The sequence below is a fragment of the Netta rufina genome, assembly GCF_964035555.1.
Source record: "Netta rufina genome assembly, chromosome: 3".
Taxonomy (NCBI): domain Eukaryota; kingdom Metazoa; phylum Chordata; class Aves; order Anseriformes; family Anatidae; genus Netta; species Netta rufina.
This window is the reverse complement of record NC_140125.1, coordinates 21,406,174-21,430,014: the sequence shown is the minus strand read 5'-3', so window position 1 is coordinate 21,430,014 and position 23,841 is coordinate 21,406,174. Positions and strand designations below refer to the sequence as shown.

Here is a 23,841-nt window from a genome sequence, read left to right as displayed (position 1 = left end):
TGTGGAACCCTGCTCCATTGTGGTACTCCATGGGTTGCAGGGGGACAGCCTGCCTCACCATGGTCCTCACCACAGGCTGCAGAGGACTTCTGCTCCGTCACCTGGAGCAGAAGTCCTCTGCAGCCTGTGGTGAGGGCCATGCATGGACCATGCACCGTCACCTGGAGCAGAAGTCCTCTCTCCCCCTCCTTCTATACTGACCTTGGCGTCTGCAAGGCTGTTTCTCACTCTTCTCTGTGAGACAGTTTTTTTTTTTTTTTTTTTTTTTTTTTCCCCTTAAATATGCTCTCACAGAGGTGCAAACAACATCTCTTATTAGCTTGGCTCTGGTCAGCAGTGGTGCCCTTATCTAACATGGGGAAGCTTCTGGATTCTTCTAACAGAAACCACCCCCTATAGCCCCCTGCTACCAAAACCTTGCCATGTAAACCCACTACAGTAAGTAGTGGGAATTTTGGTGTAGTGGAGTTTTAGCCCTTAAGGGATTTTATTTTTTACATTTTCAACTCATTCAGTGACTTTTTCCAAGACAGGGAGGGAGGGGAGAATCCACACAAATTACAATCTTTTTTCCCGTCAACCTTCAGAACTGGATGAACAAAATGAAAGCTAGACTGGCAGGTACAGCTATCCCAGCTAATACCTTTTGAGTCAGAAACAAATTAAGTGAATTGTGAAACAGAGAACTTTGTTGGGAAGATTCAAGGAGGTGGTGGAGGATAAGCGTATTTGAAAAAGCCTACCACTGGGAAGACCTATCACATTGTAGAAGGAGAGGAGAATTTTATTTGGGGATAAAAGTCAACACTTCCATGGAAGTTTTGGCACTATTCAGAGTCTTCACTTTCTTCACTTCATTTACAATGAATTTACACATTTAATTGTAATATTTTGGAGGTTTTATTCAGTATTTTTAAAACATGAAATGTATTATAACAACATTGCCTCTGCACTTTGGCTTTCAAATATAGGTGTTTCTCCCTCTATTGTTTTCCCACCTTTAGGATTCTTTCATCTTTTTCCTGCTGTTTTATATTTTTCTTTCCCAAATTGTTCCAATTCAGTGATCAGAATATTCTGATTTGACCCACTTACCCCAAACCCATATTAGATCATCAAATTAGCATCATTAATTTACAAAAATAAAATAAAATAAAATAAAAAGATATTACTATATGAACTTGGTTGTGCTACTGAGCTGTATGTGCTAAGAGGGGGGAAATGAAGAGAATAGGAATACTGGGTGAAGGAAAGATGGCATAATTGTTTTTATGCCAGACCTTCTGCCTTTCAAATAGGCAGGGAAGGACCAGGGAAATGTCAGAAGTGGAAATTAGGGCAGCACAGTACTCCTGCAGATTACAAAGTGACCGCCAACTGCAGCCAGCCTCAGAAACGGCCAACACTTGAGGTTGCTTTGAGGTAGAAATGTACAGTGTTTCTGGCTTTATAAGCCATGGACTGAAATTTTCCTAAGAGCCTCAGTGTACGTACTGGGTATTATGGGAGGAAATGTGCTAATAGTTCACAAGCAGTCCCTCCCCAGAGCTCTTACTACGGGACAGGGCTGAGATGGGTGCCCGAAGCTTTGGGCTACTCTGTAGTCAGACTTGGTAGTCCGATACTTCCTTTCTAAAGCAGCCTGGGATTCAGATTAATCAGGGTCCCTGTGCCCAAAAGCCCCACTGTTAGCTGCTTAAGGCAGCAGCAGTGTTCCTGCACTGAAATAGCTGGGAGTCAAACGCTGTGCATTTGCTTGGCCAGCTTTCCTCTAAGGCTAGGCCGTTTTACACTAGAATGTCTTGCTGCTACAATAACACCATTTCACCCTTTTGTTAGCAAAATACAGTTTAGATTTTTTATTTTAATTTAATTTCATTATTATTATAATTATTATTTAGAGTGGTTATTTATTTATTTATTTATTATTTTATTCAGTGTTTTTAACTGCATCTATCTATGAATCAGGTTTAGTAAATAGACTTCTACTGGTAAGGATGAGGCAAGTTTTTTTTTTTTTTTTTTCCCACTTCCTTATACACTGCCTTAGCTTCACAAGCAAAACTTCAGGATAATCAGTGGGAGTACGATAAGTTGGCTGTCTTCAGAATAAAAGAAGAATATAGAGCATCATGCTTCTCAGTAATTTTGTATGTCCAATCACCCATTTTTTTAATTTAATGTGTCACAATATTTTAATCATGATTTTCTGTGTTGCAGAAACCCTCTTTTTTTGGGAGAAGGGGAGACAGAGAAAAAAATCAATGAATTTAACAGCAGCAGAAGAGAGATTTCCTTCATCATTCAGAATTAGTCATGTATTCTGTAATCACTCATGTTTTAAGCAATAATGTGAAAATCAACACACAGGCTGGCTACAGCAAAGTGGTCTTTAATTCAAGAATCTCTTAAAGAATTAAAATTCTGAAAGATGACATAAGATCAATCAATAACTGCCTGAAAATATCACAATATATTGAGGGTAAATGATATCATGCTACGTTAAAGGAAGTATTTTAATTATTGTCCTTATTTCTTTGCTTATGTTAATAAAATTGGTTGAATATTAATCTTTACATCTCTCTTTTGCATTAGGAAGACAAAGTTGATAGTGTCTGCCCTAAAGAGTTTACAGTCCAAATGTAAGACAGGATCAATTACAGATGTGTAGAAAGCAATGAAAGGATGTTTTATGAAAGTTACTCTTTTAATCCCAGTGTCTCAGCAGTTTAATTTATTCCTTGTTTAGTGTTACAAATTAACTTACATTGGGCAAACAGAATTATGATAGTATTTAGAAAATGTGCACAATATCAGTTAATTTCCTGTCATTATAAGCTTTTTTATATTGTTCACTTTCTCATTTACCTCAAGTTGAATCTTTGTGTAAATTGTGTCTTTTATTTAAGCCTTCATAGGTTGAATTATATGCCTGTTTATACTATTGAAATATCTTTATTCATGCTTTTTCCTGGATCACCGTTTCTACTGACTATGCCAATGTAGTTCAGAGTAGCTTATTTGGAGATATAATTTCCTCTGAGTATGGAGATATAATTTTCTTGGAGTATTGATGAGATGCATGAGAAAATAATGAAATCCTTACCATTTGTGGAAAAACAGTGAAACACCAACAGATTCAATTTTGTGTACCTGCTAGCCTGTTACATTTTCATGTGCATGCTGACACACAGGGAAAATCTCAGCCCCTGGGTAGGAAGAAGACATTACCTCTGAGTTCCACTAGTGCTGGCGTTATTTTGTACCATCTCAGTTGCTCAGGTAGGTGGCTGTAAGAAGGACCGAGCATAAGCCTGGCTGTATCTATCTCCTGCAAAGCATATTTGTCACTATAGTTGTATTACTGGATGTAGTACAAGAGTTTTTTTCATGCTCTGAATGTTGCTGTATTACTCTCCTAAAAAAACAGTGGTAGGCAGGACAACTGAGTTGTATTTATCAAAGTGTTTCCTAGTAAAGTGATTATTCAGCTGATAGATAAATGGTATTTTGATACCACACTAGTTCTGTTTTATGCTTCTCTCTTGTATTGTGCTTAACTATTATATTGAGTACAGCATTTTGATTCTTGGGAATAAGCCAGGCTGCAAATTGATGAAGCAACCTCCACAGCTGGTTTACTCCACTGGGTCATGTTTTCTTTGACATTCTTTACAGAAGCTAGGCAGAGTGGTATATGACCTAAAGTATGATTATAAACAAGAAATCTGCTCTTTGATTATTGGGCCACATACCTATGCTGACACACCATGAAAGCAAAAGGAAATGATAATAGCTGATGCTGAAAAACTGCTACAGGTGGTTTTACTTGTAGCAGAACTGCCCTAGTTCTGTTTTCAAAAGCACACCAGGGGCTGTGACATGATAAATTCTTCCTTGGGAAAAGTTAGTGACAGTACGCAGGGGTCATACCTTTGCAAAAGTTATTTCTAAGAATTTCTAAGAGAAAATTGCTAGATTTCATTGATTCCCATTCCTTCTTTCTGTTTTCTGCATATTTTAGATTGTGGGTAGTTGCTTACTTTTACAGTACCAAACAGAGCTATCATGTTAGCTTCATACTGTTGCCTGTTATGCCTCTAATCACATAGCCATGTAAAAAGAGCAAGGCCAAGGCTATCTTTCAGGATTATAGTTGAACTACATACAGTGCAAGAGAAGATGGACTGAACTTTTCTCTTTCCATTCTGTTCTGATCTGTAAAGGTGTGTGAAAGTGGTTTGTTTCACTGAAGCCAAATGTGAGGCATTGAAGCAAGTGTTAGGTGGTGTTTCAGTGCCAGTGGATCATTATTTAGGTATAATTGTCTGTGTAAGTGCTACAAAGTGTTTTGATGCTTTCAATGAACATTTTATGTCAAACTCCCTTAAGAACTTTACTTACTTTACAGACTCTGCAGTTCCTAAGTGCAAAGGCACACGGATAGCATAACAAAACATAGTAGCATATTATTATTTTGTAGTGGTATCTGCTACACTTTTAAGGTGTATTTCCACTGGGTGGCAAATATTTTGAAGGCAATGAATGAGCCTTCACAGTAACCTAAACTGATGGAGATTAAGGGTGTTCACTGTTAGCTGGTATGTCATGAATGTTCTAGCACAATGCAAATGTGAGAAATGTGAGTTCATTTATACATAAAATTTGCAGCTTTATTCCGTTCAAACTTTCTTTAGACTTAGTTCCTGCAAAATTTTTTAGGATTCTTCTTGGAGAAGTCATTATGTCAAGAATAGTCAGAAGAAATACTGCCACAAATATTATGAGGTGAAAATGTAATATATTCATTTCAGTTAGTTCTTCATTATCTAAAATGTTACCATTTGGTAATTTTATTGTAGTTCATTGGTATAGCTTAAAACTTAGCATTAACTTGGATATATTTAACCTTTTTCTTTTTTTTTTTTTTTCTTCTTTCTCCCATTTCTGCTGTGGTTAGTATTTGTTGCTAAGTTTGTAACTTGAAACTGTGCTTTCTGCTGTTTGCTTTGTGGTGTTGTACTTGTTTCTGAAATTTTTTTCTTTCCTGTCACATTACAATTTTCATCCTGTAGTATTACTCGAGACACTGTTTAGCTTATTTTATTTTTTTGTTGTTGTTGTTGTTTGTTCTATATGTACACTAATCAATAAGCTTCCTCACTTGCTGCAGGATTTATCCAGTTTCTATGATGCTGTGTGATTGCATTCTGCCTTGGCTAGCACACTGTTGTCTAAATTTTCAGTGTTTCAGATCATTACACTGACTTTAATTTTGATGTATTTGCATTTTACTCAGTTCTAGTCATACTCTTTTCCCTTGATCAGTTAAATTACTCTCTGTGCAGTGCTACATTTGTACTACTGCTGGAAATACTAACTAAAGGCTTATAATTGAAGTGCTATTTACAACTACTGACCTCCAGCTCATTTCTGATTTCTCTGTGATATTGACCTTTTATAGATTGCACAGTTGTAAATCTTGGAAGCGATTCTTCTTGTCATCATATTTCTAGTAATTATGATTTGCATTGCATTAACACCTAGAAGCCTCTCCCACCTTACCCTTGTTGCATAAGATGACCTTTTTTATGCACTAATTCACATACGGGTAACAGAAAACAATCCTTTTTCTAAAGAATTTATTCCGAAATGAAGATGAATGCTTGCCTCTAGTTCTATACTTTTAATATCAGAGTTTGAAGTCAGGAAATTGCTCATAGAAGACTCAGTCTTAGAAACTATTTTCTAACAAAAATCTGAGTCTGTTGACCTTCATTTCAGCCTATGTAAAGATAAATAAAGATAAGGATTACAGGTATTATTTCAGAGAGACCCCATTTTGAGTAAATTTTGTTGGACGATTATATCAAAGCATTAACTGAAAATTGGGTTGATGATTCTTCTTTGTATATATTTCACTTCAATAAAAGCAACACAGAAACCTTTAGTTGATACTTACCCCAAGCAGTACTTGATTCTTGGAACTTCAGGCTCACAGTTATTTTTTCTACTCTGGTAGCTACACTCTGAAAATAATGCTGTTTGGTTGTATGCTTGTTGTATACCATTGCCATGCACACATAGAAGACATTTCTGAATTCTGTTCCTAGACTTGCTTAATGAATTTGTTTCAGGGCACTAATTTCTTTAATGATTGTATTGTTTTAAACTTGTTTGTAAACAACTGGATGTTGACTCTAATGGCAGGGGAATGCTAACAGGTAACGGTATCATCTACATCTCAGGTTTCACCCTATCTCTTGTATGTTTTCCTGAGGTCCTCATTGATTTATTTAGACAAATCTGGGAAGTCAGTGTCCGGTGCCTTTTGTGTGTTGCTAAACTCTCAGATAATTCTTATGTCAGTGTTTTGCAAATCATCATAATTTTATCTATCTGTTCTTTTTTATTTATCTTTTATTTATCTTTTTCATTTATCTTCAATTTTAATTTCCTTGAATACTGTCTTGTGTGTTGATAACATGTTGGGAAGCTTCCTCTCTCCCTATCTGTTTTTCCTAGAGACTTCTCCTATCCTTGTATTGCATTCTCTTCCCTGCTTGCTAGGTGCAGTAATCCATTTTTTTCATTGTGTCTTCATATGAGAGTATTTTCATGCCATGATCTGAGCAGACTTATTATTTTAAACTTAACTATTTTAAACTAAACTTTTAAAATTTATATTTATCTTCAGATAAATATAAAATCTTAAATGCATTAAGTATGTTTTTTTTATTTATATATATTTTTCTGGGGTGTAAAGAACTGGCTGGATAAGTCTGTAATAGCCCAGTTCTAAATTGTTTGCAGCTATTGATGTGCAGAGTAATATTAATATAGACTCAGAGTCTGCTCTTTAGGGAAGTCTTGTAATGTTCTGCATAATATGTAGTATTCAGAGAAGGTGGTTATATTAGTTTTTCTCAAATTAAGTTAAATGCTTAATGTTTAGGTAATTTTTCTGAGTATATATGGACATTTTGCTAATTTAATATTTATTCAAGTGTATGGAGAACAAATTAGTAATGAAGTTTTCAAATATTACCAAACCTTATGCAAGGGATATTGGCCACCATCCTTCAGGAAGGAAAGTGGAGCTGGGGAAGTTAAATAATGGTTCTTGGGTCACATAGCTCAGTTAATGGCTGGGTACAGACTCAAGGTCCCCTGATTTTGAATCTTGTGATTTAACCAGTAGGTATCACACTACACCTGAAAGAAGAAAACATCACTCCATAAGTGAGGGGAGAAAGTGCAACTAATACATCAAATCTTATCAAATGACTTTAAACTTATCTTAGCTTTCTTTTCACCAAGGTTTGCTGTAAATCTTTCTTGCTAGGGAGCAGAAAGACCGGTGTCCTTGCAAAAAGGAGAAGATTGATTTACTGCATTTATATGGAACCAGCAGAGTCTTATGAGTATGTAATAATGAATTAGAATCCTATGGCTTTTACTTCTGTGTAATACTTCAGAAGACCTTAAAGACTAGAATATGTTAGTAGGAGTTCATACAATAGAAACTTATAAACGAATGTGTCTTCTGCACAGAATAACAGCATAAAAAATCTTTTAGTATGTGCGGTATTCTTATTCTTCAAATACTCTAATTGATTGTTCATTGGGCTCAGTCAGCCAAAAGTGGAGAGAAACTTTGTACAGACATCATTAGTTTTTCTCCATTTAAAGATTAATCATGAAGAGCTCTGGCTCTTTAATTCTGTAATTTGTATATTTAATGGGCTGCTGCAGAATCTATGACAGTAATTAGCATAGCCTGAAAACTCATTAATACGCAACAACATGATTAATGCAGCATTAATGCAAACATGACTGAAGTTATTTGGGTTATGTAGTAAGAAGATTAAAGCTAAAATGTCCTGTTTGTTTTACCAGTAGTGGGTATAATGGGGTAGCAAGCAAAATAAGAAAAAACAGGTATCAAATTAGTCCTTTTAGTGTAAAAGAGATGCTCATTTCTCTTCAAGAGAATTTAGAGTTTTGCCTGATAGTTGGTTTCCACAAGAAGTGCCACATATTTCTCCCTTTCATTCATCATATTCCATATTTATACTTGTACAAACTTTCAGTTTGACTTAGCTTTTTTGCAATCTGAGGCATGAAGAGTATATATAAAAGAATATGTCTTCAAATTGTGTCATTCTTCAACTTAAACTTTTGCAAAATGTTGGTTTTCTTTGGAAAGAATTTTAAAAACAATCAATTTCTAGCTTCTGTTTTTACTATCATCACAAAAGAAAAGGGGCTGCTGGACAGACTGTTATAGTTTGATAAAACTGAGATTTTTGTGTGTGTGTGTTTGCATGTACCTATATGTGTGTGCGTATGCATATGTCTGTATGTGTATGACTTCTAAGTACGTATTTTAAATTTCTACTAAGAAAAAAAAAGCAACTTAGAAATGGACAGCATTTACTTGACTGATAAAATTAGTAAATCAGTTTAATGTTTGTGATGATGAACTTCAAAAATATTTTCAAATACATTAAGATAATGGCAAAATATGGAGCCTCTTCCTGTACTCAGCACAACAAAAATCGACAGATTTGGAAAATTACTTTCCACCTTTCCTGAATAAAATACAGAAACCTATAGGCCATCATATATTCTGGTAAACTCCCTACATTCAGCAGAGGTTTTTCATGATCATGTCTAGGAATGTCTGAGCTCTTTCATCTCCTCCAGTTCTCTTGTCTGTTATGTGAAAATAGGTTTTCCATTTTTGTAAGGCCATTTTTTTTGAAAGATGTATTTTCTCATGCAAATATATATATATTTTTAATGTATTTTAGCTAGAGTAATATGTATCATGCAGAATCTCTCTCACAAGGAATGAATAACGACTAAATGTTAATTCAATGGAAGTGTATAGTAGCATAAAAGGTGGTATGCTTTCATGAAATATGCGCTGAAACCAAAATCGAACAATTTATTGAACTAATTTCCAGGTGGCTGAGCATTTTACTCATCTATCTCCCCTCCAGTTAAAAAGGAATTGTTTTACAAGTTCTGTGGGAAAATTTACTTTGATTAGGCAAAAGCATTACTAAGCAGTCTTAGTGTTAAGGAAGTGCTTAAAGTTTGTCATCCTGAAGAAGTGGTGATAGCCTAGTGCTACAGTCAAACATTTTATATACAATTTCTATAAATTTTAGGGGTCATTATGTGCAAACAAAGGCTATAATAAACATGAATGGATCACTTTATTTGCCAAAACTTTCTGTTCGTATGTTTGGAATGTACAATTATTTAATTATTTATACTGTTCCATTTAATAATCTAAACAGAATGGAAACACAAATAGGGTTTCTTGGAGAAATTGCTCTGAAAATACATGTTTCACGGATGATGCAAAATTCATTTCTAATAATGGTTTGTGATTTTCCAAATACTAAGTTGGTTTTTTTTTTATTTGTTTGTTTGTTTTTAGCTGCAATATAAATTGTTTTCCTTTTATCATTTCTTAGGTCCTCAGAGAAAATGTCCATAATACTCTAGGGTATGAATTATTATTATTACTTTTTAGTCTTATACGTTTGGGTTGGGATTTGATAGGTCTATGAAAAGTTAACCTAACGGTATTGTTGACAGCTTCTAGGTTGGACATATATTTTGTAGAATCATAGAATGGTTTTGATTGGAAACCTTAAAGACGATCTGGTTCCAACTCCCCTGCCATTTCAGGGACACTCCTGTCCAGACCAGGCTGCCCAAAGCCCTATCCAGCCTCGCCTTTGAAACACTTCCAGGGATGAGGCATCTGCAGCTTCCCTGGGCAACCTGTTTCAGTGCTTCACCACCCCCATAGTAAATAATTTCTTCCTAATGTCTAATCTAAATCTACCCTCTTAGTTTAAAGCCATTACTCTGTGTCCTGTCAGTACACTCTGTGATAAAGAGTTCCACCTCAGCTTGTCTGTAGGCCCCCTTTAAATATCAGAATGCTGCTCAGTTCTCTGTCTGTATGGCTGTTCTTGACAGTTTTGGACAGGTTTGGTTATGCATTTTTATATAGGTTTTTGTGAAGTAGCATGGGACTATTAAGCCTTGTAGCAGCTTCTAAGTATTTGTTGCATCTAAGAATTTGTATATATTGGCTCTTTTGAGCTGGACTCTGAATATCCAGTTGTAGAGAAGGGTACATTACAAGTACTTTAGCTGCGTACATAGGACACTTAAGATTAATCTTAAACTCACTTCTCTGAAAACCTTTCAGATATTGTTGTAGATGTCTTCAATTACCTGTGCCCCTACCTTAACTTTCCCACTCAAAATTGTAAAAAGTCAAAATATAGTTTCTGAATAGTGTGATTTTTTTTTTTTTTGCATTTTTAAAATGCTTTTTTTTTTTTTCAATTCTGTTGATTTTGAAAGATGTTTCACAGGAAGCTAAACCTCATTAGCTTGTGTGAATAAAGTTTCTAGTCAAAAACAAACAAAAAAAAACAAACAAAAAAACCAACCCTATAACTTATTATTTTGCAAGAAAAAATGTTTAAGGTGAATTTATTGCTGTAGTAATTACAGATTGTTAGTATATGATGTTCTGATGTGTGGGAGATCACAGAATCACAGAATTGAAGGAGTTGGAAGGGACCTTGAAAGATCATTGGGTCCAACCGCTCTGCCAAAGCAGGTTCCTTAGAGCAGGCTGCCCAGGTAGGCGTCCAGGAGGGCCTTAAATATCTCCAGAGAAGGAGACTCCACAACCTCCCTGGGCAGCCAGTTCTAGTGCTCTGTCACCCTCACCATGAAGAAGTTCTTTTGCATGTTCGTGCAGAACTCCCTGTGCTCTATTTTGTGACCATTACTCCTTGTCCTGTCCCCATAAACCACTGAAAAGAGATTGGCCAAATCCCTCTGTCTCTCACACTTCAGGTATTTATACACATTGATGAGATCACCTTGCAGTCTTCTTTTCTCCAGGCTGAACAGACCCAGGTCTCTCAGCCTTTCCTCACAAGGAAGATGCTCCAGGCCCCATATCATCTTTGTGGCCCTCCGCTGGACTCTTTCCAGGAGATCCCTGTCATTTTTGTACTAGGGAGCCCAGAACTGGACATAGTACTCCAGGTGAGGCCTGACCAGGGCAGAGTAGAGGCGGAGGATCACCTCCCTTGACCTGCTGGCCACACTCCTTTTAATGCATGCCAGGATCCCATTGGCCCTCTTGTCCACGAGGGCACTCTGCTGGCTCACGGTCAACCTGTTGTCCACCAGGACCCTCAGGTCCTTCTCCCCAGAGTTCCTCTCCAGCAGGTCATCCCCCAGCCTGTACTGATACATGTGGTTCCTTCCCAGGTGCAGGACTCTACACTTGCTCTTATTAAACCTCATTTGGTTTCTTCCTACCCATCTCTCCAGCCTGTCCAGGTCTCACTGAATGGCAGCACAGCCTTCTGGCGTGTCAGCCACTCCTCCCAGCTTTGTGTCATCAGCGTACTTGCTGAGGGCAGACACTATTCCCTCATCAAGGTCGTCGATGAAGATGTTGAACAAGACTCGACCCAGCACCGACCCCTAGGGAACACTGCTAGTCACAGGACTCCAGCCAGACTCTGAGCCACTGATTACCACCCTCTGAACTCAGCCAGTCAGCCAGTTCTCTTGTAATTACTGTCAACTCCTCTATCCCGCACTTTCTCAGCTTTGCTATCAGAATGTCATGGGAGACAGTATTGAAAGCCTTGCTAAAGTCAAGGTAGATTATATCCACCGCTCCCCCCCCATCTACCCAGCTGGTGATGCCATCATAGAAGGCAACAAGGTTGGCTGAGCATGATTTCGCCTTGGTGAACCCATGCTGACTACTCATAAACTTCTTCTCTTCCAATTACTTGGAGATTGCATCCAGAACAAACTATTCTAACACCTTTCCAGGGACAGAGGTGAGAGTGACTGGCCTGTAGTTTCCCAGATCCTCCTTCTTGCCCTTCTTGAAGACCGGAGTGACACTGGCTATCCTCCAATCTTCAGACACCTCTCCTGTTCTCCAGGACCTTTCAAAGATGATAGAGAGTGGTTTGGCAATTACCTCTTCCAACTCCCTTAGCACATGTGGATGCATCCTTTTGGGACCCATGGATTTGTGTGTGTTGAGCCCACTCAGATGCTCCTGAACCACTCCCTTTTCACCAAGGGGGGAGATCTCCACTTCCCAGACTCTTTCTCCTCCCTCCAGGGTCGAGGAGTCCCGGGGGAAAATGCTATAGTTTATTCATTGTTTTCCCCTCACTAACAACTGGCACTTCTCAACTCAAAATAATGCCTGTTAAATATTTTTATGAAGACCTTGCAAGCTGCATTGAGTTGCACCGGGAGAATCTGAACCCAGATGTGAATCTGAGTCTCAATCTGAACTGCTGCTGAAGTCCTCAAACATGGTAAACTTACATGAAAGATGAAAAGAGATAGTGTTAAAATCATTTCATATGTGTTTTCTGTGTTAGACAAAGAGCTGGGTTCTGGCTCATCTGATATTATAGTAATAGTGTATACATATATAAATATATATTTAATTTTAGTCTGTTACTAAAAGGAACTCTTAAAACTGTGTACACACAGAATAGCATACTGGTATTACTTCTCAGTTTCATGCCTTTAAAATGCCCCTGTTTGGTCACTTAAACCTCATTCCTCTGCTAACTTGAACGTGTCATCTGTGAAACTAGGACAGAATATCCTGTCAGAAGGAGAGACTCTGCCCTAAGATGCTTTGGAATACTATGAAAAATTAATAATAAAGTAGTAATTTACTACTTGTCCTTTTATTAGTGTGTATTCTTACTTTTGTCTTTTTGTTCACTTTGGACAATGCTTGTATTGCACTTTGTGCAATACTGTTTTAATTTAATTCAATTACAGAAATTAATTTAATTATAACTAAAGATATTCTGACAGCTTCTCCAGTTGTGACTGTAATGTCAAATGGATTTAAGATTTTATTTGAATGATGTACATGGATGTTTAACTTGTTCTAGTGAAATTTCCTGTGTTGTTTTTTTTTTTTTTTTTTTTTTTTTTTTTTTTAATCTCAGAAATGATAACAGCATGTCGTGAACCAGTCATTTTTGTTGCATAAAGAGGCATATCGGGTGAATTCTTCAGTTGCAATTCAAGATTCAGTTGATTAAAAATACATTGGTACTGTGCCCCACAGCTGGTCATGTTTTACAGCCAGTATTTAATACCGAGGCAGAGATGCAGTTTCTGTATGTGACAAATTACAGAAGTAATTGTAATATCATTGTTTCATTTAATTTAAATTATGTTTATGTTTATATTTATCTATTATATTAAACATTAAAATTAAGGTTTAGAAATGCATACCGAAGACAAGTCTTTGAGAAAGAGAAACTGTCTTGCAAAATCTATCCCCCAAAATAATGGGGGATAGAGTTTTACCGATGATCCATTGTGGTTTTCAAATTCTTTGGAACTTCACATTTTCAAATGAAAGCTGTATGTGGTTAGGTTAAGGAAGACCAATTTTCAGTGCTCAGTGCCAATAAAGTGGAAAAATTACTGAAACTGAATGACATACTGACATACCCTTAGTTATTACGAGTCTTGAAGAGGATTCCCATTTTTGGACTTCACACTCAAAATGAAACAACCTGGAGAAATGTTTTCAGGCTTTTATTTTTATTTATTTATTTATTTTTTAATTCGGATACTACTGATAAAAGTACTGATTTCTTAAGTTTTTATGTTCCATTGAAAAACAGGCTTTAAAATAATCCAATCATGTTTAGGATGCATTTCTTCAATTTCTTCTCTTGTGCTGTGGTGTTTTTTACAGGTGGCATATTTTTTTCCTCAAACCAAGGGTCTGCAAAGTTTGCAGAATTTAGTCAGCGAGACATCAACTTGCACAGTATTTGATTTCTCCATTTTACTCATTTCTAGAAATAGAGGAAAGCACTAATACTGAGGCATAGAAGTACTTAGAGATTATATGAACTTCCTTATCTCACGAGAAACTCCAAACATACCGGAATTTCAAGGAGTAAAATTTCTGAATTCTGCAAAAGGTGACAAATGAAGTTAGAAGAATTTGCTTCGTGTGAATGAAAATGAAGATTTCTGACTCATCAAAACTTTATAAGAAACAATGGCAGTTTTATAGGCTGGAATTAAGGTTTTATAAGCCACCTCTTCATTATCCAAAGGAGAAAGAAAGCTTATAATGCTTTAATGTATATTATATATATAATATATATATTATATATATAATATACATTATATATATATAATGCTATAATGTATGTAATTTAAAAACTTCAAGAACTACTGCAATTTTACTGTTATGAACAATATAATTTATTTTTTCTAACAATCAATATTATAAAATATTGATGTTTTTATGGAAACTCAATTATGTCCTTTGCAGATGTCCTTCTGAATTAGGTGTAAGGAAGCATCCTTTGGTCTTCAGAAATGTCTTTTGGAAGATTGACAAAAATACTGGCATCTTGTTAAATTAGCTGTATTTTCCAGTGTGGAATTATAGGCCAGCCATCAGTCAGCTGCTACAGCAGGTGCTGATACTGATGGAACCCCAAAGAACAGCAGTAGTGATTTCTGAGCCAGGCAAAGCTATGCTCCCTCTCTTTTCCTTATGTATGGATACTGTTTATTTATTTTATTTTTATTATTTAATTTGCTTGGTGTTAGTTGCACACAATTGATCTTGCAAGCATTTTAATAGCATGACTGATTTTCATTTTCTAAGAGAGAATGTTTTATGTGTGTGAGAAGGCACTTCTTTGTTGTGAGGGTGACAGAGCACTGGAATGAGTTGCCCAGAGTGGTTGTGGAGTCTCCTTCTCTGGAGATATTCAAAACCCTCCTGGATGCCATCCTGTGCAATATGCTCTACGTGATCCTGCTTGGCAGGGGTGTTGGAGTAGATAATTTTCAGAGGTCCCTTCCAACATCAACCATTCTGTGATGTGTGCATGATACTGTATTACATAAAAACATTTATATGATTAAGAAACAGGGTCAAAGGATATTTTTTATGGGTATAGATAATAACAAGCATGATCTACTATGAATGTGCATCAGAATTATATATATAAATTTATATATATATTTGTAATAGATGTTGTCTATAAGAAAAAAAATCATCATTTGCAATTTTCTGCCTGGCAAAAATGGTTAAATGTGTGTGAAAAGACCAAGTAGTATGATAGTTCAGTAAATGCCAATAGACTACACTGTTCTGTAAAAAGCATTTTACACAGAAATGTCATGGAAATGTATAGTTTATGAATGAGGTAGTGTTACCGGAAAATTTCTGGATATAGTAGAGATGTGTTTTTTTTTCCTCCTCTCACTAGCCCTTTCACCACTTTCTTCCAAGTCACCCAACAACTTCATGATTTTACAAGACAATATTTTCTTTTTACCATGAAATAGCACTAGAAATTTTGCTCCTTTTTCCACCTGCTGAAATGGAAAAAGAGAAAGGAATCACACTCTATCAGGATGAATTTGACTGGGAATTTGAGAAACATTTGCTTCCACGCTCTTCTGGAGATGTTGATTGTGACATGACTGTGGGATAAGGGGTGAAAAAAAGGGATAAGAAGTCTGTGTAAAGTGGTGAGAGAGAGATATGGTAATAAATAGACCAAGTAGATAAATAAAAATTTAGCATGAAGATGATACATTTAGAATCATTTTAATATAATGTTACATGCTGTATTTTGATCTTGTCAGATAAATAAATGGCTCTGGAAGGAGATGTCTTTGCGTTAATGTTAACTCCAGGGAGTTAGCAGACTCTTTATAGTACTCATCTGATTTTTAGCAGCTCCTGGTTATTTTCTTATCTGTTCAATAAAGGGGTGGATCTTAAATTTTGCTAAATACTTCTGTGCTGATCATCTGCCTAATTGCATTTGGCATCTATAGTCTGATTTACCTTACCATTGCTGTTCAAAATTGTTATTTATTTATAAGAATATACATGGATTGTGAGACAAACTGTAATGTAATGCAGAAAATATATGGACTATATCACCCAGTATTCACTAAAGGCATTATTCCAGTGTTTCTTTAAGTGTAGAATGTATGTTCCATGTTATACTTTTGAAGTTGAGACAAAAAGGTAGATGTTTCTATTGCTGCCTTTTTGTTTCCCTATGCAAAAAATAAAATAAAATAAAATAAAATAATTAGTTGAGTAAAAGCACAGATCCACCATACACTGTCTGGTTTTGTACATTAAAAAAATTCTGCCACAATGGGCCTATGGTTTTGTAGTTTTTTGATTTGTTTCTGTCAGATGATTTTCTAGGATCTTAAAAAGAAAGGCATTATAGTCATAAAAGGCTGGTGGCTATCCAAAACTTGTTTATTCATAGTTGTGCTTTTGAAAATGGGATACATCATTTATAAGTTCTTTCATTAATATGTCTTTAGGTTGTTACTGAGAAAGTTTATACTGTGGACAGCAATATGTAGGAGCTGTTTAATTAGCTTGTTTTTCTTTTTTATTTTTTTTTTGGTATTTTATTTGTAGGAAAAAAAAATAATTGTTTTATTCTATGCCATTTGAATGACATTTCATGTGCTGAGGCAACATTTTATCAGGAGCCAAATGCAGACTATTCATAACGATCTGGAAAGTTCTTAATTAAGCATAGTTCATCAATTATTCCTTGGGATGTTCCCAATTTTTATTAAAGCTTGTTCTTTTCCAGGTGTTATTTGTTCACATAGGTGCCATCATGTATAAATATACAGAGAGATATATGTATCTTGAAACCAAAAAAACTTGATTCTTAGAAACACTTCAGTTTAGTAACCTCATTCCTTCTTTACTGATAGAAATGCTAGGGTGCACGTTGAAATCAACATGTAAAATTTCCTGTTCTTCAAATATTAGAATAAGAATTATTCTAATAAGAATTAAGAATTAGAATAAGATTCTAATATTTGAATTATATTTTCTTAAGAAAGCATGAATATCTTTATTTTTTTTTACCGATGAGTACGAGCTCTGAAATCATTGAAGTTCTCTCAAAGATTGACTCAGAGTGGATTATGAGAATTTCTTCTACAATGACTAACAGAGGTTTTAGGTAGACAAAACTTCCACACCAAGCTTTTAGTTTACCATTTTACTTCTGGTTTTAAGTCAACTTTTTGTTTGTAATTACACTGTCATAACACATAAAAATCATTTTTCGTATTAACTGTCTGTTTGCTTTTTCTAACCAGGTATTAAAGTGAAATTTAAAACCCAGGAACCTGATGGTTTAATTTTTTTCTCTGCATCACCTGGGAATCAAGAGGAATATATTGCACTTCAACTGAGGAGTGGACGTCCTTACTTTCTCTTTGATCCACAGGTACACCAAAAAAACAAGATTCTTTACTTACTTATCTATTTATTTATTTAAAAGAGTTCAAGTTAGCTGGCCCTTAGTTAACTGGAGATTTTGGGGAAAGAAATGTTCTTTTTTTTCCTCTTTTTGGTCAGTACCATCAAACACCACTACAACTTAAAGTAGCAATATATCAAACAGCTAGAAAGAATTAGTTTTTGAATTTGTAAATAAAGGTTTTATATTTTTTAGTCATTCATTCCTAAGCCTCCTATCTCGAGACTGTCTTTCCCTACTGACATCTTATTGCTATCAATGTGATGGAAGTAGTCTCTGACTTCCAGCAATTATGACTAGAGCAAAGACAAAAGAAATCAGGGAAATATCAAATAAAATCTACAAAAATTAAAAATAAGATCACATTCCTTACATTTCTATTTGGGTATTTTCTGTTTTCTGTGCACTACAAAAGTGGATCTTCTCATGAATGATTACAAAGTTGGTTATATTTCTGTAGTGGGTTTACGTGGCAAGGTTTTGGTAGCAGGGGGCCATAGGGATAGTTTCTGTGAGAAGGATCTAGAAGCTGCCCCATGTTTGGTAAGGGCCCCACTGTTTTCCAGAGCTGAGCCAATAAGCGATGTTGTTTTGCGCCTCTGTGAGAGCATATTTAAGACAGGGAAAAAAATGCTGCGCCACACAGCAGCTGTGAGAGTGAGAGGAGTGAGGAACAGCGTTGCAGGCGCCAAGGTCAGTAAAGAAATAGGGGGAGAGGTGCTCCAGGCGCCGGAGCAGAAGTCCCCTGCGGCCTGTGGTGAGGACCATGGTGAAGCAGGATGTCCCCCTGCAGCCCATGGAGTACCACGGTGGAGCAGGGTTCCACGCTGCAGCCCATGGAGGAGACCACGGTGGAGCAGGTGGCCCTGCACTGACAGAGGCTGCCGCCTGTGGAAGACCCCTGCCAGAGCAGATTCCAGGCCGGACCTGTAGCCTGTGGAGAGGAGGAACCTACGCAGGAGCAGGTGACCTGGCAGGAGCTGCTGCCTGTGGGGGAGCCAGGTTGGAGCAGTTTTCTCCTAAGGGATGGACCCCGTGGTATGGACCCATATCTGAAGCAGTTCTGGAAGAGCTGCTGCCTGCGGGAAGCCCACGCCGGATCAGTTCATCAAGGACTGCATCCCATGGGTGGGACCCCACAGCACAGGGGACGACAGTGACCGAGAAGGAGCGGCAGAGAAGAAGTGCTGTAGACTGACCATAGCCTCCATTCCCCCGTTCCCCTGCTCCACTCGGGGGGAGGAGGTGGAAGAGGGTGGATGGGGGGGGGGAAGGTGCTTTTGGTTTCTTTCCTTTGTTTCTCACTTCTCTAGCTTGTTAGTAATAAGCAATAAATCTTACTATCTCCTTATGCCGAGTCTGTTTCGCCTGTTACAATAATTACTGCGTGATTTTCTCGTCCTTATCTCAACCTTTGAGCCCTTTTCACATATTTTCTCCCCATTCCTCTTTGAAGAGGGGGAGTGAGAGAGTGGCTGTGGTGGAGCTCGGCTGCCCACTCGAGCGGAACCACGACAATTTCATAAAAGCAATGTGAGCATTTTCTAATTTCTAATTTTCTAATCAGATTTTCTAATGATACTGACAATTTGGTATCATATGTATCCACTTACATGCACCATTTCTGTAGAGTTACAGCTCCTCCAGTTGCTGGAGGGCTGGGTCACTTTATCAGCCACATATTCAGTTGTGCTTAATTAGGTGGTTGGCATTGTGTCTATTGCTCCAGGAGTTGAATAGAAATTTGTAACAGTATAAAAAGGTGTGGATTTAGAGATGTTACAATCCATTTTGCTTCCTGAGCTCTGACATGGAACAGGCACTGGTGCTCCATGAACATGCAGAAGTGGTGTGCAGCAATGAACCTTTTATTCAGAAATGGACGATCTGTAGAGGAGGCATGGTGCTGCCTGAAGGCTAGTGTGAGATGGATGTCATGACAGGGAGCCAATGGATTGTAGAGGGCCTAAAACTAAATCTGTATTCATCTTTCATATTTTTAAGCACGTCTTTTCTAGTGGCTATAGTATTCTTAAGAATGAATGAAAGACAGAACTAAAATTATTGAGCAATGGCTTTATGCAGACTTCTCAGTTCTGGTTTGAGAGTGATGATCAGATCTGAATTTTTAGTTTCTTATGTCCATCCATCTTCTAGAGCATATCTCCTTTTTTTTTCCTGTTCTCCTTTCTATGGGACTGCCTTCTGTCTTGCTGGTTTACTCTTCTTCTTCCTACTCATTGGGAAGGATCGACTGATGGAGCCATGGTCTCCAGTTCTGGGATTGGCAAGGGGTGGAGGAAGCACCTGGGGCTGCCCTTTTTTTTTTTTTTTTTTTTTTTCCCCCCACAGAGGAGCTTAGAATAGGGTCTGAATTTTTGTTATCTTGTCCTGTGCTTTCTGCTCTCATTTGTAATTTCTCTGAAAATGTTTTTTCATAAAACTGGTTCTTTGGGCCATGCTCCCTTCCCTTCTCTGACAGTGCTGGGTTTCAGCATTTCTGACACCAATTCAAGCAGCTTCTGTGGTTTGCTGAGCTCAGCCTGTAGCTGATTTGTCACTTGAGGCAAGCTGCTTCCCAGAGCTTCCCCTTATTACATAAGGAGGAATCACTGCTAATGCTTCCAGATTTGTTTTTGTACCATCCTTTTGGGGAACAATTAAAACATGTATTCTTCATGGACATGAGACAGAGATGTCTTTGAAGGTTTTCCTTTGAAACAGATGAAAAGACAGAGGTAGGAAGTTTATTTCCAAGGTCTTATCAAAAGGACTGTAGAGGTCAGTCTTCTGCTGACATATTTGTACTGGAGTTTTAGTACTGTAATTTTGTCATGTATTAATGTGTTAGTGTCCAAAGGTTTCTTTTTGGATTAGGATTGAATTATCAATTAACAAAAAGTTGGTGTTGTAGGAGCACAAATACATCAAACTTTATTCTCATGTGTTTAGGTCCCATAATAGTTGCTTTACAGCCTTCTGGAAATGACAGTTCTAATTAGCCATGTGGGGTCTTTCCATAGTGCATGAACTAGTCTGGTCTCTAACAGTTCCAGGAAGATCTGCAATAAGGAGTTCTTTCTCCTCATTTGCCATGTAACTAGTGGCAAGTACTGAGAAAAGACAAGGAATTTCTATGCTCGAAGATTCAGACTAGTTTCATAAAAGGCATTTAAACACCTAAATCTTGGTAATTTCATAAATTTATGCCTCAAATCTTTAGCCTCTACTTGGATTTATAGTTACAAACCTAGATATAGCCATGAAAGACCTTTCCCTTATAGTTATGGTAGTTCATATATACTGAAGAGAAGAATACATAAAGGTCCCTGGCTTTCTTGTGCTTAATTCTCCCTCTCCACTGAATCTGTGCAATGTTCAGGAAGAATGCCATGAGTGCTTTGTTCAAAGATACTAGTGCATTCCTGTTGCTACTGAACACATCATGGTGTAGTCTTTTCTGTGACTTGACACCTTGTGGTGATCCAATGGCCAGTTAATGCAACCAAGGTTTTCTCTGTCATTGAAAACTAATGGGCTCCCAGGTAGCAGTGAAAATTCTTGTTCATGTTTTGTATTATTAAACCTAATTCTGTTTCGGTGTGCCAGCCCTTAACATTCCTGTTGCAAGGGTATTGAAATCTTTCTACATATTAATGAAGCCTTCCAAGTTTGTGTCCTTGGCAAGTTTCATGGGATAACCCTGCTTTTTGAGCTTCAACCCTCTAGGAAATAATAGTGATTGAACCTTGTGAATATTATTAAATAACCTTCCTCCAACTCAGTTCTTCCTTTCTCAATATAACTGACTGTTGTCATCTCTTCTGCCATCTTCCTGTCCATGCAACAAACTTCTGTAGTTTCTTGAATGTAAGTAACTGCTTACTATTATTTGCTATTCCTATCCTATAATGTCAGATATCACGTTCTATAGCAATTTTCATTCCTTCATTTGTGTATTGCTGTTTGCATCAGAATGCAAATGTTTTAATTGCTTCTTATTGATAGCATGAGGCTTCCTAACCAAGTTATATGCATCATTTTCTCTAATTACAGTCATGACATATACGATAAACATTTATGGCCCTACCTTTGTACACTTCTATTAATAAGTACAAAAATTCTTTTGATGACATCTATGTCTGCGGCTTTTTATCTATAGCAACTTGGTGTAGTATTCTATACTCCATTACAGCTGTGTCCTGTCACAGGTTAATTATCTTTACCCCTAGTCCCTTTCAGCATTCTTGTATATATCTGCTCATGATAAGCAGTACATTCTCTCTTCACTGTATGTGCTCTGGAGATAGACCTGCCAACTCTTAGTGGGGAATTTTCAGAAACATAACTTATTCTTCTCTAAGTGTGAATTTCAAGTATTTGTCCTGTCCATTCATACTTCTCTAAACTTTATGTACACTATCATTCATCTAGTCTGACCATCTATTTTGTCTTCCTTTTATGTTGTCTGTCTGCTCTCCTCCTTTCTTACTCCTTTGTTGTCATTCTTTGCTGGCCTCTACTCATTTTTCAGGAGGCATGAGTTTCTTTTCTAACTGATCCCTTCCTTGGTCTTGTCTGCATAGTTACATTGTTCCACAGACCTTCCTCTGAGCTTGGTGCTTCTGCAAACCTTCAGCTGTCTGTGAGTTTCTTCTCATCATAATTTCTTTAAACCTACCACTGAAGCTGCAGGTAATTTGTTCATTATTTTTTTTTTCTTCCCCAGAGAAGCACTGAATATGTTATACAAAGTGAAATCACTAACAGTGGAAATTTAATGCTAATCTGAAATACATTTTTCCTAGTGACTTAGGACAGTCTTCTGAAGAGAGTATGTCAGGATTCCTCTCCTAGTAATGGAGGGAATTCAATCCAGATCTTTTAGAAGATGATCTATTTACTAAACTTGCCAGCAAAAAGAGGAATACGAGTTTCTTTTATTTCATGTGCAAAGTAGTAGATGGAGTCTGAGGGTGACCTGTTATTCCAAGGAAAAAAGGAAGATTGAATCCTAGCTATGAATCCTAAAGGTGCCTTGCGGCTTGGCACTGGCAAAACTTCAGTACTCATTTATTTTCTCTCTGGTAGGAATTTGACAATTGAAAAAACCCCATTGGTGGAATTGTATTTACATTATGACTTTGCTACCTAGCCAGTATTTTTGAGAATCCATATTTGTGATCTCTGTACATGTTTTCATGAACGTAAACATCCGCATGAAGAGCCACAGAGATTCCATTTTAATTATATACTACTGAGAGCTCCTAAAAATTAAGATTTACTGTATGGCTCAGCAAAATACTCCAGATTTGGTTCCCTATGTGTGTCAAAATGCATAACAAGCCATTTCACAACAGGATATTTGAGTATAATCACAAAGTCACTCAGGTGGTTCTCAGTAAAATGTCATACAGAGATCTTCAATGCAGTGCATTCTGAATCCTGAACACAGTCTTTTTTTCTTCCTTTTTTTTTTCTTCCTGAGATTAAGCACAGGTTAGCACATATGGTTGTGTGGTCCCAGATTGAAATGATCACAAATAAATGTAGTTTCTAATGTATAAAACTATTAATGCTCTAGACTGTTGCCAAATATAATATGAAGAACCACTTATTCAGGCACCTGATCTTTAGAATGCAGCATCGTTTGTAACAATTTTAACGCTAACTAAGTACACTTTGATGAGACAGCATTTAATAAAATGCTCATTAATTTCATCATTAGCAAGGGTATGCTAAGAAGTAAGCCAGTTTCTTATGTCACGCCCAATTAGCATCCCATGCTAGTAATCCCATTAGTATTGTTGAATTCACTAATGGAAAAACTAATGGGCATGCTACCAGGGCACATTAATTGGGCATGACACCAGTTCTGGTTTTAATTATTAAACTACGATAATGAAATGTGTGTTTGTAAAATATTAAAATGTTGAAATAGAAGAGAAGACAATAAAAAATAGTACATGAAAGAGTGCTTATTAGAATGTAAGGATATATAACTTTGTATTATTATCATGGGATGGAGGACTGCTGTACAAACTGTCTCAATACCAAGACATTGGCTGAATGGAGTGGGAAACATGCTATTTCCCATGCTGTTCATAGGAAATAATTTTTTTCTGTAATTATGTACATATGTACATATCATATATATTTTCATATATAGAATACATGGTGAGTTCACAATTAAAAATGTATCATAAAATATATACAGTATTTATAAATGTATATGATGACAAGAAATTTTTCTTAGATGCACATCACTCAAAGGCACAATACTGTATTTCAACAATGCCTTTAAAGTATTAATACAATCAGTGATTAATGGGTTTTCTTCATGTGCATAACTCTAAAGTCCTTGTGCCAGAAAGAGTACTAGATGATCTGAAAAGGAACGAACAAACAAACAACAACAACA

General features: G+C 36.8%; 1 protein-coding gene across 1 annotated transcript in view; it reads left to right on the top strand.

The window, feature by feature from the left end:
• The window catches only part of USH2A (usherin), a gene marked incomplete at its 3' end in the record, with an annotated part of 393,893 nt that overhangs the window by 128,175 nt on the left and 241,877 nt on the right, over window positions 1–23,841 (top strand). Inside the window, exon 21 of the mRNA XM_084283630.1 lies at window positions 17,257–17,387. Within this exon, the coding sequence (XP_084139756.1) occupies window positions 17,257–17,387 (131 nt within the window). The remainder of the gene's footprint in view (window positions 1–17,256; window positions 17,388–23,841) is intronic.